General features: G+C 42.8%; 1 protein-coding gene across 1 annotated transcript in view; it reads right to left on the bottom strand.

Moving 5' to 3' along the window:
- Positions 1–16775, bottom strand: part of ADGRG2 (adhesion G protein-coupled receptor G2) — a 105147-nt gene that overhangs the window by 22814 nt on the left and 65558 nt on the right. The window contains exons 9-18 of the mRNA XM_019495079.2: positions 16504–16548; positions 16367–16399; positions 14423–14464; positions 12546–12617; positions 10496–10546; positions 7306–7373; positions 4433–4503; positions 2413–2452; positions 2246–2280; positions 1066–1163 (exon numbers count right to left, since the gene is read on the bottom strand). Coding sequence (XP_019350624.1) covers positions 1066–1163; positions 2246–2280; positions 2413–2452; positions 4433–4503; positions 7306–7373; positions 10496–10546; positions 12546–12617; positions 14423–14464; positions 16367–16399; positions 16504–16548 — 555 coding nt within the window. The remainder of the gene's footprint in view (positions 1–1065; positions 1164–2245; positions 2281–2412; positions 2453–4432; positions 4504–7305; positions 7374–10495; positions 10547–12545; positions 12618–14422; positions 14465–16366; positions 16400–16503; positions 16549–16775) is intronic.

The raw sequence follows: 16775 nt of genomic DNA, 5'->3' as shown, positions 1-16775 counted from the left end.
ACAGGAGGCATCAAGAAACACAGACTGAGATAAGCATCACAATGGATGAAGCAACCTGAAAAGCAGTGTTGGCTTCTGACCTGGAGATGATCTGAAGCATGAGAACAGCTTAGCTACTTTGGAAGTACTTGAGGGATGCATGGTTGGGCTAGCTTTAGGGAATATTCAGAGAAACTAGACAAGACTGGAAATCCCAAGCACACACTCCCTTCGGAGAACCCATGACATCAAGTTTCTATGACCTTTGGTGGTAGCCACATGAGGTCTCAGAGCTTCTTTGAGCTTCAACAGTATTCTCTTGAGGATGGGAAATAGCAATAAGCATGGCAAAAGTGAAGCAGGCTATCTCTTGGAGCTGGTGTCAGAGATGCAACCTATTAAAAGATTTAGAAGTGCCAAGGTCAAGGATGATCTTGCTAATGAACCAGCTGGAATGAGTTGCACTGAGCTGCATCTTAGTCCCAGAATCAGAGCTAAATCTGATGGATTTGCCCAGGAGATTAAATTGCAGGCTGGTCTCATCACATGATGGGCATATTTTAAAACTCACTGTTTAAGGAAAAACTATGACAGTAGTTCAGGCTTTTATTCTCTTGACCAAAAATGAGAGAGAGAAAGGCCAGAGTGATACAAGATAATGACACAAATAAAATTAAGTGTTTTTTAAACAAAAGGAAAACAGTACATTTAAAAGAAAATATAAAGAGAACAGCAACATAAATAAAAAGGATTAGAAGCTTCAAAGGAACTTCAACCATAGCTACAGGCCTCAGATTATGAATATGTCTGAAGATGATACCTGTTGAGAAGAGCCACCATTTGGCCCTGTGGCCCCCTGAGGAAGGATAGAGTTATAGCACACCCAGTGGAGAACTGCCAAGGCAAAAATTCTCTGTGCTTTATTGCTTTGGTGTATATGTACCACCAGTGATGATGTGCATGTGGACAATAAGTCAAAGGAGAGACATTTGCAAAGAGAAACATTTTCAAGTTACCTTTATGGTATTTGTTAGACTGAAGAGAGTGACTGTAATAGAACCATATTAAATATTTGAGACAACTTACCTATTTGACTTATTTCTATGCTATCTCTTAAATTTGCCATTACATTGCTTATATTCATTGTCCTAGCCACCTTTATTATGAAACTGCAGACTGGTATGCTGCAAGAAGAAGAAAAACCATTGAAAAGATCTGACTTTATATGCAATATATACAAATACTGCCAAATGTTGAATTAGTTAAAGTAGATTTGAAGCATTTTTCACAGGAGAAATTTTCAAATCTGGGGATAATGTTAATGTTAACAAACCACTATTTTCACTCTAGAAAGATAAAGACTGATAGCATGCTTGGTGATCATTTGCTTCCCATTTACTCCAAAGTGCTGTCCAAGAATTAGGTAGTTTTCTGATTCTTTTCTCCACAACCCACTCTGGTAAAGACTGAAGACAAACTGAGGGCTATCCTAAACTGTACTACACCTGTCAGTGATCCCTAAAGATGGCCTCTATCCAAAATCCCTACCTTCTCTGATATCTGCAGCAAATTTGTTAAAAGAAACAAGATGTTGTCCTCAGTGTGTGCAGCTACACGTGCAATTAGCATGACGCAATACACTCTGGTGCAGTTGGGCAATCTGAACATCTGCATGTGCACCCAAAACTTCAGCAGTTTGAGCTGAGGTGGAGCAGCCCCAGGTTGGCAGAGGGTCCAGGGGGTCAGCCCTGGGCTGTGAGTGGTGGCATTGGGCGGCAGAGGAGCATGCTGGGGCATGAGGGTGCTACAGTGTGGGGCTAGCCAGCAGACAGCCCCCCACACTGTAGCACCCTTGTGCCCCAGCCAGCCCTGGTCACAGTCTACACATGCATTTGAGTGCACATAATTACTCTGACATGAGATAGTACTTGCTCTCAACTGTACTAAGCTACATCAGAGTTAATTAATATACTGCACCTTAATATGAGCGCACATTCAGACTGTGACACTTTACTGAAGAACTCATTAATTGACTGCAATAAAGTGTACTTGTATATGCAGTGTGTATGTGTGTGTGTGTGCATGTGCGTGTGCATGTACCCATCTCTTATTTCCAATTATTTCACTTCAGGCAGGATGCGGCCCATATATGACTTCTGAACTAGTCTGAATCTGACTCATTTTGGCTGCATTCCTACTTCGTACAAATCACCATACAAGATCTTGGGGAATATAATGATTGCTTTTAAAATTTAACATGACAGACCTTTGGTTTTCTGCAGCACACTCCATAACTGAAGACTGTAAGAAAAAAAAAGATAAAATGAAATTATTCTGCCAACAGAAATTATGTTTGGCTATTATGATAACATGAGAAATAAATTGGAAATTTCACTTTCTCAAATATCTAAAACAATAAATAAAACTGCTTACCTGACTTATCTTTTGCAATGTTTTGTTGAATTCTGAAATTCTTTAAAATAAAAAGTTTACCATGAATGGTGTATAATATTTTTGTTTAACTATTTCATTTCATATCCAACAGTAAAACAAGTTAAATGATAGCAAATAAAGAATATTAAAATATCTATCATTGTTTTCAACAATGTTATTAATGTCTTCATAGCTCTAGCTCTTATTTTTTAAATGTTTACATATTTTAAAGGGAAAATAGTTTTACAGGAAGAAACATCCTTTTAAAGAAAATCACTGATATTTTGAATCAGGTTCTATAGCTCTGCTTTGCCACTTGATATATCACAGCATCGGCAGTTCACCCATCTGTCATCCCACACGAGTTTATTTTCTCATAAATTCAGTTCTTTTGAAGTTACTTAAAAGACAAAGGGTAGGGAGAGATGAAACAGTTATACCAATTTAAGGTGGGGCTGGGAAGGCAAGAGAAGAGGGATTTTCCATGCACCAAGCTGATCCACTGTGAGATTGTTTCTATCTTGCAGTAAGCAGAAGCTAAACCACAGAAATTTAGTAGCTCTTTCATTCATGGGTAAATATAACTACCACTTACTGCAGGACAGAGTGTACAGACAGCTGATACATTCTCACACATTAATTCAGTATTGTTGTTCTGTCTGTCCAAACCCAGCAGAAATACTGATGCTTTCCTAGCAAGTCTTTGTAACATAATTAGGGCTTATAAATAAAGCCATGGTACGAGACCAGAAGGGTTAAGTTGTCTATCATAAGTTTTCCACAAATGCTCACTGAAAACTAGGTAGCAATTAATGATTAATATCTTGGTAGCTCTGAAGGATTTATTAATATCTTGTTAGTTTTGCAAACTAGAAACATAACCCACCCACTTGTTCCCACTACAAATCCAGAAATAAGGCAATGTAGCTGCTGTAGGGAAGTATTAGGTATAGAGTAAAAGCTACTCTCAGGCCACTGGCGTGCATTAAAAGAATGGCAAGATCAGGATCTGAGGAAGCGCGCAGGCTCGTCTGCAAAAGGTGTTTTATAAATTCCCTTTGAGGATTAGAACTGAGAGAGTGGTTTTCTTGTGTGAAATATGCCCCCAGGTAACTGGGTATTCTTGTCTTTGATAGATTTTCAGTGTGTGTTCATTCTGGTAAGCAGCTGTTGTTTTGGTTTGGAGAAACCAAGCAACAGCGCACCAGAATAAACACACACTGAAAATCTATCGAAGACAAGAATACCCAGTTACCTGTGGGGGCACATTTCTCGCAAAACCACTCGCTCAGTTCTAATCCTCAAAGGGAATTTATAAAACACCTTTTGCAGACGAGCCTATGAACTTCACTTCATCAACCTACTGGATACAAAAAATCATGGACTAAATATAGACATTGGATTTATGACATATTATAACCTACCTAACATCTGATACCCCAGGTAACCTCACTACTATTTACTAGCTATATTATCACCATGTCTACATTCCTCTTTCCCCCACACCTGTCTCTCACCCATTGACTGCCTCAATTTGCATTTTCATTGACTGGCATTCTCACATGCATACTGGCATCTGGCTTCTATTCTATTCCATCCAAGAAGAGTGCAGAACAACTGCTTCCTCAGCCTGACAAAGGGTATTTGTATTCAAAAGCTTGCAAAGAAGATTTTTTCCAACTAATATTAGTTGGTCTAATAAAAGATACAGGATTTACCCAAAGAACCTTGTCTGCCTATGTCCTTAGACCAATACGGCTACAACCTATAACCCCAAAAACAAAATTACACATTTTCTATAAATGTCATTTCTATAAATGTCTATAAGTATTTTCAAATCACTATGAATTTTCCTAGGCTAGATAAGTATTCACGTCCCGGAAATAATTATTCACTCTGGAATAACTACAGGAATAATGAGACGTAGAGAGCCTGCTGACGACAGAACACCTCTCAAATACAAACACCATTCAATTGAAATTGAGGAGTCAATTTATATCCATAATTACACATTACTTACGTTGGGTCTTGTAGAGTATGAGTTGTAAGTGGAATTAATTTTGTAACTTGTTTGCTGCTGATATTATTAATCTGTCAGAAACACAAATATTACATTTCTAGATAAAAATATAATTCTTATATATTATTTAAAAAGCACCATGCTCAGCTTATTCAATCAAATTTTAATACCCAAAGCCCATGGCTGGCAAACTTTTCAAGCTATGTGCTGGAACAACCTGGCTCCAAGTGCTCCAAAGTCTGAATGGCTTATGTGGGGCTCCGCAGCAGGGGCAAGTTTTCCATTTTCCCCACACCGGGGCCAGGCCACTAGACACTGTACCCACCTGACTTCAGCTTCTCCCAATCCCCAGCTCCCCAGCTGTGGTTTGGGTGCAGCTTCCAGATGGCAGGGAGCTGTGCTGGAACCAGGTAGCTGGAAGCTGCATCCATTCTGCTGCTGCTTCTGCTCTGCAGCTCAGAGGTGGAGTGGGGGTATGAGGAGGGAGAAGTGGCAGAAGTGCAGCTTCCTACTGGCCGTAAACTATGCCCACACCCCAGTTGGGGGGAAGGTTAGGTGGCACAAGCAACACCAGCAAGGGCACAGCTGGAAGTTACCTGGCTGTGGCACAGTTCCTCAATATTTAGCCCCAGCATAGGCATGGCCACATGAGCAAGCATAGGCAAAATCCTTGGGCTATGCAGGCCAGATCCTGTGGGCTGGATCCAGCCTGCAGGCCCTATGTTGCCAACCTCTACCCAAAGGTTAAAACCACTGTTCAATGAGAAAACACTGAAATAGGATGATTATTGTCAGGAAAGGTTGAAGGAATTGGATTTGTTTAGCCTAGAAATAGGAAGAGTGAGGAGGGACATTATATCAGTCTTGTAATACATAAAAAGTTGTTATAAAGAGGAAAGTGATTTACTGTTCTCTATGTACACTGGGGATATAACAAGAATTAATTGGCTTAAGCTAAAACAGGTTAGATAGTGATTAGTTTAGATAGTGGTTGCAGGGAAACAATTTTAAGCATGGGAACAGGGTTCCTAAAAGATTGGAAAAGCTTCATTGGCAGATTTTAAGGACTGATTAGAGTGCTAATTCTCAGCTGGGGTCACACAGCACTTTGGGGTGCCATGGGATTCGCTTAAGGGTGTTGCACCGCTTGGCCCCTGTGTGAGGAAGTAAATCCTCTCCTGCCCTGTTTAGCACCCTGGGCCTGTCCGAGTTACCCAGTGGCACATGTGGCTGTCTCTCACTACTGCCTCCCCCTCCCCTGCCCAACTCCTATGTGGCCCATGTGCTCCTATGCTTCAGCAGTGCATTGTGCTGTAAGCAGATGGGTGGACAGAGTCACGCTTTGGAGCCTTGCTCATTCCCTCTACTCCTTCTGAGCTCCCAGGGCTGGTGAGAGAGGCCACAGGAACAGTTGCTAGCAGATGAGACCCTGAAGGATCAGTCTCAGCAGTGGGTTGCCATTGACCTCTTGGGTACAGACCGCAGTTGGGGGGTGGGAGGACAGAAAGGAGGCAAACAGTGGAAAGAACAGGGCATTGCAGGATCAGGTCCTGTATCTGTCCCCAGCTCTTACCTGCCACCAGCTAGATCAGTGGTTCTCAACTTTTTTAGCGTCAGGGCTCCCTCCATACCTTTTCTGAATTTAGATTCTAGTTCAGTGATTTTTGATTGAGGTGCCACAAGATTTGGAAAAGTTATAGAGGGGTGCTTAAGGCTAAAAAGTTTGACAAATTCTAGGCTAGAGGAATGGCCTTAGTAAATCGCTCCTGCTCCAGTGCAGGAGGATTGATTAGAGATTTCTACCTTCCCTATATACCTATGATTATTCCCAGCAGTTAAAGCATTTCTATGATTACTGCACCCAGGGGACATTTTGCTGAAAGTGGTATCTGGAATCTACACCCATGTGTACATGAAACAAGGGTCTTGTGTGCACAACACTTTAAAGAGGGTTAACTCCTTCTGCACCACTTTAATGGTGTTGGTGTTTGCACGTGTCAGCAGCTTATTGCGCAGTAATTCCAGCTGCTGTAACGAATTCGATGGCGTAATGCACCTTAAATGACTTGGGGCGCAGCAAACTAAAACTCCTCCAAGGAGTTTTAATTTGCTGCCCTACAGCTGCGGAGTGAAGCACTGGGCTCTGTGCAGCTCAGGGGCTCTGCAGGAAACCTGTGCAGGCAGCCTGGGAAGGCAGGCTCTGTCCAAGATCTTTTTTTTCCCCCCTAGAGCCTGCCTGCCTGCCTGAGCTACACGGGAGCCCGGTGCTTCCCAATGTGCCTGTGGTGCCCCCCGGGACCGCCTGAGTCGGGTGCCTGTGGGCGGGTGCCACGGAGGGAAGCATCAACCCCCACCACAGCCCAGGGACCACTCTGCCACCCTCCCCTCCCCACCACTGGACAGGCAGGTAAGTTTGTGTGTGTGCACAACATAGGGGTTAAAAGGGCCCTAAATTGAAGCAGCGTTTTTAAAAACCCACCACTTTTATAAATTTAGGGCCCCGTTCTGTCTACACAGCCTCTATAGCACTGATAAAGACGTGGCAACAACTGTGGTAAAAACTGCAAAGCAGCTTTAAAGATACTTAATGCTTGCTGAACCAATTGCACAAATTATACTGGTATAGTAGAATCCCCTCAACTGGAACATCAGCTTAAAAAGTAGACCAGCCTAAAGAAGATGCACATTTAAGACTGTCTTGCCCTATACTTCTCCATTAAATATTAATTCTTGTGTCACAAATTGCATGTAAGACAATACACAAAACATTTAAAAAGTATTATTAGGATATGATTATTTAAACAATATGGAAATAAATACATTTGTAATCATAAGATTACAACAAATTTTAAAGAAGTTCTTTTAACACTTACTATTTCAACATTTAATGAAGTATCGATTTCTTCACCGGACTGAAATTTTACCTTGCCCATGTAGAAAACTAAAACCGAAAGGCAAATAAAGTTAGTCATTAATATTTATCATGGTTACATTTCTAGAACTGTCTTGAGAACTAGACAGTCGATCTATTCAGAGCTCATGGACATGGAGCATCCAATGTTTGTTACTCATTTCTTGAAGGTATCTGTTTGTTAGAGACCCTCTTCTTTTGACGTCTCAATCTCTGAAAAAACTTCACTCATAAAAGTTATTTTCCCACTTCCCAGTACACTCTGTAGACCAGTGGTTCTCAATCTTTCTTGACTCAAGGCACCCCTTGTTGGACTTTAGACACCCTTCACTGGACTCAAGGCACTTTCCATAACTTTTATGAATTGAGTGGCATGCAATTTCAAAAACTAATTTACATATTACAGTGCTTACCACCTAGCAGAGAGGCTGGGCCATGAGGGCGAGCTATTGACCAGACAGGAACAAGCCTGAGTCTGCATTTATCTGCTTATTTCCTCACAGCAGCAGCAGCAGCAGGGGTGATGGGTGGGGTGGTAGTTTTACCCACCCTGCCCAGTCCCTAGGAGTAGACATGGGGAGGGAAATCCCCCTAACCATCGCTACTGGCATGGTCACTGTTTCCAACTGAGTCCAGCAGCAACTCTCCCAGGAAAAACTGAATGTCCCTATGTAGCCTGGGCCTGCCTCCCTCAGTTGGGACAGCAGCAGTCACTGTGATGGCGGCAACAGTCTTTGTCAGAGATCCTAGCCCTGCAGGCAGTACCTAATGGGGCAACCACAGGATTCCACTTTAATGGTTTTGTTTTTTTTTTAAATCTACCTTTGTGATCAGGTTAACTCTGGGACCTGCCTGGGAAGTGCCTGGGAAGTGCACATGTCCCTCATTGTTTTTGCAGCTAGTGGTGCAAAAGCAAATGGAGTTTGCTAGGCTCCTACTTTCTCCATCATGTGCCCTAGCACAGTGAGTCATTAGGCTTGTGCCCCGCTGTCTGACTGATGTGCATTCTTGTTTTCTCCCTGTCTTTAAGGCTAGAGACAAAAGTTACACATAAACTGGCTTAAGTGATCAAAAACCAGTTTAAACCTGTAACCGAACAGACGTTCACTGCACTTAAAATGCTTTCAAAATGGCTGAAACTGGTTTAAGATACAGCTGGTTGGATGCAGTATCAGACTTAACTGATTTAGGTCAAACTAGTTTATGGAACTTCTGTCCCAGCTCCCCTCCCGGTTCAAGTTAACTCACAGTCCCTCAGCATCCCATGATGCTTTGCAGCCTTGGGCTGTGTTGTCTTCTCCAACAAGCAGGGTTGTCTGCCCTGCCCCTCTGCTCCACAGCCAGAGCACTATCCCTCCAGGTGGCTGAGGAGGAGGTGGGGGGAAAAAAACTTGCCCCTCTGGACCAGCATCTGACCCAAAGCCAAGTGTTGTTGGTTGGAGTGGGAGGGAGGTGGAGAGGAGGACTCCCAGGCCAGGTGCTCTCAGCCTGGGGAAGGGAGGGGGAGTCTGCAGCGTGGGCTTGAGTCTGCTCCCCAAAGCCAGGAGCTAGGAGCCATGCTCCCTTCTCAGCCTCTGGGCTGGCTGGGAGGAAGGAGGAGCCTGTATCAGGGCTTGGCTCCACCCCCACAAGGCTGGGAGCAGGGATGGAGTCTCCTTGCCATGTCCCCTTCTCAGCCTCTGGGCCAGCTGAGAGGGGGCCGTGGCTCCCAGCTCTGGAGGGTGGAGCCAAACCCTGCTGCAGAGACTGAAAAGGGGACATGGCAGAAGACTCCAGCCCTGCTCCCGGATCTGGGGGGCACAGCCAAAATCCAGTACAGGTTTCTCTTAGCAAACTGGGAAGCTGAGAAGGGGGTGTGGCTCCTGGTTCTGGGCTCTGGGGGGCACAGCCAAGCCCAGGTGCAGGCTTCCCCTCCCCTGCTGCCTCAGCTAGCAGGGAGGCTGAGAAGGGGGCATGGTTAGGATATTCCAGCCCCACTCCCAGCTGGGGGGGGTGAGTAAAGCCCTCAAGTTCAGCTTCCCCTCCCCCTACTCCCGGCTGTTCTCAGCTGGAGATCTGGTGCCAGGCAGGATGGGCGGGTTCCCCCCCCCCCACCATCCTTTGCTCAGCGGGGCAATGAGGAGAGCATGTGGCTTGGGGAACCAAAGGGCTCCAGCTCTCTTGTGGAGTGCTCTAGTGCCCCCTGGCTATTAGTATGGGCCACTGCAGGGGTCTGGCAGGAGTCTGGCTGCCTTTCCTGTTTGAAAAGTGAACATTAGTTCACTTGCATATTGGTTCAATCTATGCAGTTTAAAAAAACTTGCAAAGATTGAATCAATTCAGCTCCAGGCTTTTGACTGTCTGTACTTAGTCTAAAGAGGCAGTGCAGCTGCTGAATCAACCTGCAGAGATGCATGTGCCCAGGTGATCTCAGTCACCCTGTGTGGGGTGGGCAAGAAGCAGGCTGGGTGGCTTGGTCAGCTCCCTGCTGCCCTTTTGGAATTTTCTCGCTCTTTGCACATTAGACTAGGAACAGACAGCACCAAATGGAGCAATTCAGCTATGTCACGATGTGTCACAGCACAACTGATTCCCTTCACTGGGAGAAACACTTTGCCTTTTGTCCAACCCTTAATAGTGTGGGACAAGAGGCAACATGATCTCCCTGCTTTCCTTGCTGCCTCAGACCTTTCCCTGCTGCCCCAAATACTTCCCCACCTCAGACCTGCAGCATGGAGTAATAGACATCCACCCCACATCTATTGCTACCTTTTTCGTGCCACTGAACAAACACATGACTGAATAAGTAAAAAGCCACTTCCCTTCCCTACAACAAAACAAAACTGCTCTCTCTGCCCTTGTCCTGCCACAGCTGCTTCCTGGTGTGGCCCTGCATGCACCTTCTCCTGGAGACAATTTCACCAATCTGCAGTGGTGGCAGCAGTGATGCTTGCATGATAGCACACTTGAAATGATCTTGCAACATCCTGTTGAGAACCACTGCCCTAGACTGACAAGCCAAATATAAGAATTTAAAACTTAAGATACTGTATAGGTATCTTTAGAGGTATTTTATAGGAACACTGCACCTGGCCTCAGTTTTTAAGAGAGAGAAATAAGTTGAGGTGATACATTCAAAAAGAAAAAAAAAAGAAACAAAGAAAAGCACTAACCTGAATCATTGCAGATGACTGATGAATTACACAAATGATTTGGTTCTGTTTCTGTGGGAGGGGAAAGTAATTCAGTTCATTTGAATATAATTCTGTTCAACAGGCTTGTTCAAAGTGAGATTTTTAAATGGGCATTTTTATAAAAAACTTAAAATATTTCTAAAATAGTATGCAAAATGTTTGAAAATCCATGTTTTCATCTGTTTTACACATTCCTAAGGCCCAGGCCAGTACTCAAAGGAATTAAATATATATCTGCCTAATCATTCTGTAACATTCACTACAGTGTACCTATACACATATATAACCATCTCTGTGTGGTAGGAAACATCATTCAGTGTTTAGTCTTCCATGTAAAAATAGAAAACAAGTAGCAATTATCCATATTATTACAAAGAAGTACCTGAGACCATGTGTCAGAATCCCCTGTATTTACTTGGATCTAAGACAACCCAGAATTGAAGACAACCCGCCAAGTAATTAGATTCTATATATGGAAAATGTATAACTTTGTTATAATTTTCTAGGTGTAGAGTCTAATTCGTAGAGGTTTGTTTTAAATCCATGCCCCCCTCCACTGCTACAACAAGGAAAGCAGTGGCTGGAGGGTGGGGGGAGGGGTCATGTGACCCTCCTGCCTCTGCCCTACCCCATCCACTTCTTCTCCCTGCAGCCTTCCTGCCCCACAGCCACTTGTACCACCCACTCCCAGTTTCCTACAGCCATTGCCCCTCTCCCCCACAATCCCTGCCCCTTCCCCCTTGCTCTCCACAGTCTCTGATTCTTCCCCACCACCTTAGTGTCAGATGTTGCTTGGGCTCAATCCTGTCCCAGGTCATGGCGCACAGCATGCAGACATGTGGTTCCTGGCGGGCCAATAGGCAGCATTGGTGCTGCTGACTGGCTGGGCAGAGGATGGAGTTTCCATGTGCTCTGCACCCAGGAGAAAATCCAGCCTGAGCTGGAGCCAAGCTGGGCCTTACAGGTAGGGGATCTACATGTACATTAATACACCATTGTTATGGCATATTAAGTTTAGTACCTCTAATATGAGGTACTACATAAATGTCCAATAGCTGGCACTAATGCACAGCAGCAACAATGCACAGTCTTTTCATGACTGACCAATTCTACTGTGCATTAGCACGGTTCTTGCTGTGATGCACTAATGCACAGTATAATTAGTCTACTGCACATTAAGCATCTCATGTAGATGTGCCCAGTAAGGAGGGGAGGGGAAAGAAGGCAGAGGGGGGCAGAAGATGCAGAGGGCAAGCAGAGAGAGGGGTAGGAGGCTGCTGTTGGTTCACCCCTGTGCCCCTCCTACCTTGCATGTGAATCTAAGATAAGGGTTACCTCCGCCCCCCATGTAATTAAGGGGGAAAAAACCTCATTTTAGATTTGAGTAAATGCAGTATATTAGGAAGTTAGTTTAGTATCTCAGATTCTGGCATTCAGTAAGAATATAAGAGGTTCTCCTTCTTAAACATTATCCATTTGACCATTTGTATAGCTATCATCATTAGAAGCATCTGTTTCTCTAATCCCCCTCACACATGCAAAAAAGGATACAAAAACCCTTCGTCTCCCAGATTCCAGAACTCTGCAGGTACAAGCAAACACTACAGAAATTAACCCTTTGTTTAAAGACAGTTTAGTCTTCGTTTCCCAACAATTCCTGGCTTCTCTGTTGAGGTTGTCATTTATTGCCAAACTTGATGACAGACTTATTTTTTTTACTTTTTGTGATATAGACATTTGCCCATTATGAAAAGGACTAATACCCCTAACTCATTCATTTTGAAATGGCAAAGAGACAGCAAAGGAATATAGATTGTTGCCATTTTGGCAACAATGATGATCCATTTTGGACATATTTTTGAGGAAATAAAAGGTTCTATGCGAGTCCTGTGAGACACTTTTTAAACACTGTTTGAGGCTTTAATTTATTTTATAAAAGGATTTATTCAGATGGTATCTCACACACACACACACACACACACACACACACACACAGATCAATTTTTAAATTAAAATAAGTTTGCCTTACCATTGATATTGATGGGAAGTGGTTGAACAGTATTGATAATTGTACCAATGCTTATATTTTCAGATAGTGTTCCTAAAATAAATTCAGTTTAAGAAAAAATGAATTAAAATAGTAAGACAAAAGGTGTAGCAGGCAGCTCTGCACCAGGGGCAGCTGTGACAAATGGGGCAGTGCTGGCTGCTTTGGTCCTGATGGACACAGTGTGGTCTGCTGGTGTGGTGGCAGTAGCTATTTTTGTGCCTTCCTCCACAACAAAGGCAGAACCCAGGCTGCTGTCTCTGTTGTCCCTCAGTTATTCTACTAAGACTATAAAAAACCAGCACAGAACATTTAGATAATGACACTAAGGTAAAAAGCAAGGTCTGACTCTTTTTCTGTGCACAACCTACCACGATGAAGTCCTGAAATTTATAAGTCTAATAAAATAAGTTTAGCAACTTTTCTAAAGTCTTGAACTCTCATTCTTCAAAGACTGGCCATCATGACTGATTTTCCTTTAACCCATATTCACATTGGGATTCAAACCTTATCAGCCAAAGTATTTTAAAGGCAACCCCTAACCGGTCAGACTAAAGTATTCTGAAGACTCTTTAGCTAACCCTGAAAACTATCCCTTTTAGTTGCTGAATGCTTAATGAGGGAGCTCCATAATATTAAAAAAAAACTTATAGGTATCTGAAATGGAATCATCTGAACATGTACACAGTTAGACTAATTGCCATTAGGAATGACAATAATAATAATAAAAATCCCATTACAATTTATTAATATAGTCCTCTAAAACTTACACATCATACTTTTACGCCACCACAACACAGTTCATCTGTGCTCTTGTGGAACATGTGACATCAAAGATATTACCAGAAAAAACGTTTTTGGATTAAATGTATGACCTGAGTAAGTCCATGAAATGTAGACGACTTCAATAAGCTGTCAGGTATCTAACTGCTTTCTGTTTAGACTTTCTATTGCCTGTTTTTTGTATATATAAGTACTAGACTTATTAAAGGTATGACTGAAAAACTTCACAATAACATTTCCGTAAGCAGAAGAATTAGGCACTCTCTCTACGAGCAGAAAATTAACACAATTTAAACCATGAACCATGTGTCCATAAACCAAAGTAATGGATATCATCTAAATATGTTTAATGAATACAGTGCATATTTAAAATATTGTATTCATTTTTAGCATTCTCACTAAAGTTACTTTTTAACAAAGAAGCATTATTCCTATATATTTTCTAAATAAAAAAGTATGAAGAATTACTACAAGAAAATAAGTACACTTCTGTCTTGTCTCAGAAATATGCTTAAAGTTCTGGCTAGAAATAAAGTTTTGGGTTGGGTAACAGAATAATGTGAATTTAATATTTTTTAAAACTATCTGTTATGAAGTAGCTAAACAGTCAGGGTAATAAACATTTTAAAAGACCAGGAATAGGAAAAAATTGGGCCAAATGTAGTCCTGGTTTAAGCATAACTTTTCTGCATATAATAGTATTTTTACCTAAGACAAGATCAGAACATGGCCCTCATTCTATATTTGTTATCATTAGAAAACTTTCACCTCTACTATGTATCATTTCTTTTGAAGTTGTACCTGAGAAAAAATACATGAACAGTAAAAATAATAAACATTACAAGTTAAAATATAAGCTCCATAACTCTATGCAGATTTATGAGAAATCTTAATAAAATCTTCCATAAACATTGCTGGGGTAAGTGATAAGTGCAAGTAAGTAAGAATGATATCTCATATGAAATAAAAGAGTGAAAGCAAAAACCTTTGTTTTGAATATTTAAATGTAGACTCTCCAAGTTTACAGTCATTTTACACCTGGCAGAATATTGCTCAGCAGTGATATAAATCCTTACCTGATGTTGTGGAAGAGTTCAAATCAAGGCCATTAATAGTTTCTGAAGAAAAATGGATATAAATAAATATTTATATATACATTATAATTTAAAATTCTATGAAATACTGATCATAAAATAAGCTCCCACATTTACATTCAATTTCTAGATCAAACTGTACATGTCTCTCTATCTGGGGTGCAGGGTACTAAACTCTCATCTGAAGGTAGGCACTTAATGTGATGGCAGTGCCACCCACTTGTTAGGTAATGAACTAGCAGTTAAAGCTAAGTACAGATGTTCAAAAAGCCCAAGGTGGAAGTGCTCTAAGTGTCACCCTTCACTCTAAGCACCCTAGATTAGGTTGGAAGCAGGCAGAACAGATGTTTGCCTGGGGGGGGGGGGGGCTCAGAGCCTGCCTGCACTGGCTGAGGCCAGCAGGCTGGGGGCACTCCTTCACACTTCCCAGGAGGCTGCCAGAGAATGCCAAGCCCAGTCAAGCAGCTGGCCAGACCTGATTAGCCATCCCGGTCCCTCTCCCCAGCCCTGCCTCCCTGGGAGCTGGAAACAGGGGGGGTGGGGGAACAGAGCCCCCCCAACACATAGTCCCAACCTGGACCCCCCTCCCTAAGACACGAGCCACGAGGAAACTGGGGAGCCCACACAGCAGGAGGACTCTGTCCCCCCCACCCCCCAACTCAGAGCCACATGCGGATTTTCACTGCGCCAGGAACTGGGGAGGGGAAGGAAACAGGGATCCTCCACCATATGGGCCCCTCCCAGCTTGCTGGCTTAGGTCTTTGGGAGGGCTGGGCTGGAGCACATAGTGGGGGAGGTTTACCCTGCCTGTTCCCAGTTCCCGGCACAGCAAAAAGCTACCGGGGGGAGAGGGGGTGACGAATGGAGCTCCCCTACTACATGGGCCTCACCTGTCCCACCCCGCAAACCCAAGACAACAAGCTGGGGGGCACACATAGCAGGGAGGACTCCATTCTGCCCCCACCCCCCCGCTCCCCTGCCCAGCCATGCCAGAAGAAGACAGCCTTTTTTTGTCTTTTCTCTGTGACAGTCTGGGGATGGAGCTGGGCTGGTGCAGAGCAGATGAGCACTGCCTCAGACTAGCATAATGCCCAGGGAGGGGCTCCTGGGATGCTGGGGGACTGTGACTTAACTTGAGTAGCAAGGGGATATGGTGCAGCCATCTGACAGAGTGCTCTAACCTAAAGCACTTTAGTCTGATATACTACATCCATCCAGGTCTCTCTCAGACTGGGATCCACCAGTTTTAAAGTGGTCTATGTGCAGTGAATGTCTGTTCAGTTACAGGTGTACAGCGCTTTCTGAGTGCTTATCGCATGATAAATGTAACATCTGTACCTGGCCTTAGAGTTCCAATCCTATTCCTTGGCCTGTTTAGGCTTTTTGCAGTTGGCAGTCATTGGATGTCTGGACCATAACTCAGAAACACCAACTTCTCAGTCATGATTCCTTTCTCTTGTTCGGTATCTGGCGCCATGATTCTTGCACTCTGACTGACCACTGGGTTAACTTCTTGAACAGGAAGGGTGCCCCTAACCATTTTTCCATAGTCTGATAGTGAGAAGACTCTGCTCGGAAATGGAACATGTGGGTTTGGTCTGTATTCCCTCAGTCTTCGGAAAGCCATGTCTGACTTCATAGGCAAAGACTCTAACCACTGAGCTATTTTATAAAAGTGATTTTAATTGAAAGTGACCATGGCTGCTGCACTACATGCTGAACTCTATGCTATTAGTATGTATCAGGCATATGTGGAGCACACCTAATGTAGCAGGTTTCCTCCAGAGGCTTAGACAGCTCTAGAGATAAATGTATTTCTGATATAAATCAGCACAACTTTACTGAATGCAACATAGTTCTGTCTTCTAATACCATTTCTGCCTGAAACCCTACTGCTACAGTTTTTATTTTTATAAAATTATTCACCTGAAGTATGTGTAATTTCTTCTGAAGCTGTATCTGAGAAAAAAAAAACAATTAGAGAAAAATATATAAATTACAGAATAAAAAAATCAAACTAAGCTAAATATATCTAAATATGAGAAATGTTAATCAAGTCTTGCCTGAAGCATTAATAGGGTAGGTGATAAAAGTAACAATAGATGATTCTGAAAAAAAAGAAAAGAAAAAGATAGGTGCAGCATACAATTAGCACTTCAATTTTTTTTAGGGTTTAAGGTAAGGTTTTCAAAAGTTCAACACCCACACTGTAGTATGATTTTTAAACACAAAACCTCCAGTTTAGGATCCTAAAAATAGTAAACAGATTTTCAAACTACCGTGTACACATTGAAAACAGTGGGCATAGAATATTTTTGAAAGATCTCCATTAGTG

Source organism: Alligator mississippiensis, chromosome 1 (assembly GCF_030867095.1).
Source record: "Alligator mississippiensis isolate rAllMis1 chromosome 1, rAllMis1, whole genome shotgun sequence".
NCBI lineage: Eukaryota > Metazoa > Chordata > Crocodylia > Alligatoridae > Alligator > Alligator mississippiensis.
Note: the sequence above shows the minus strand (reverse complement) of the source record. Positions and strands in the feature narration are given on the sequence as shown.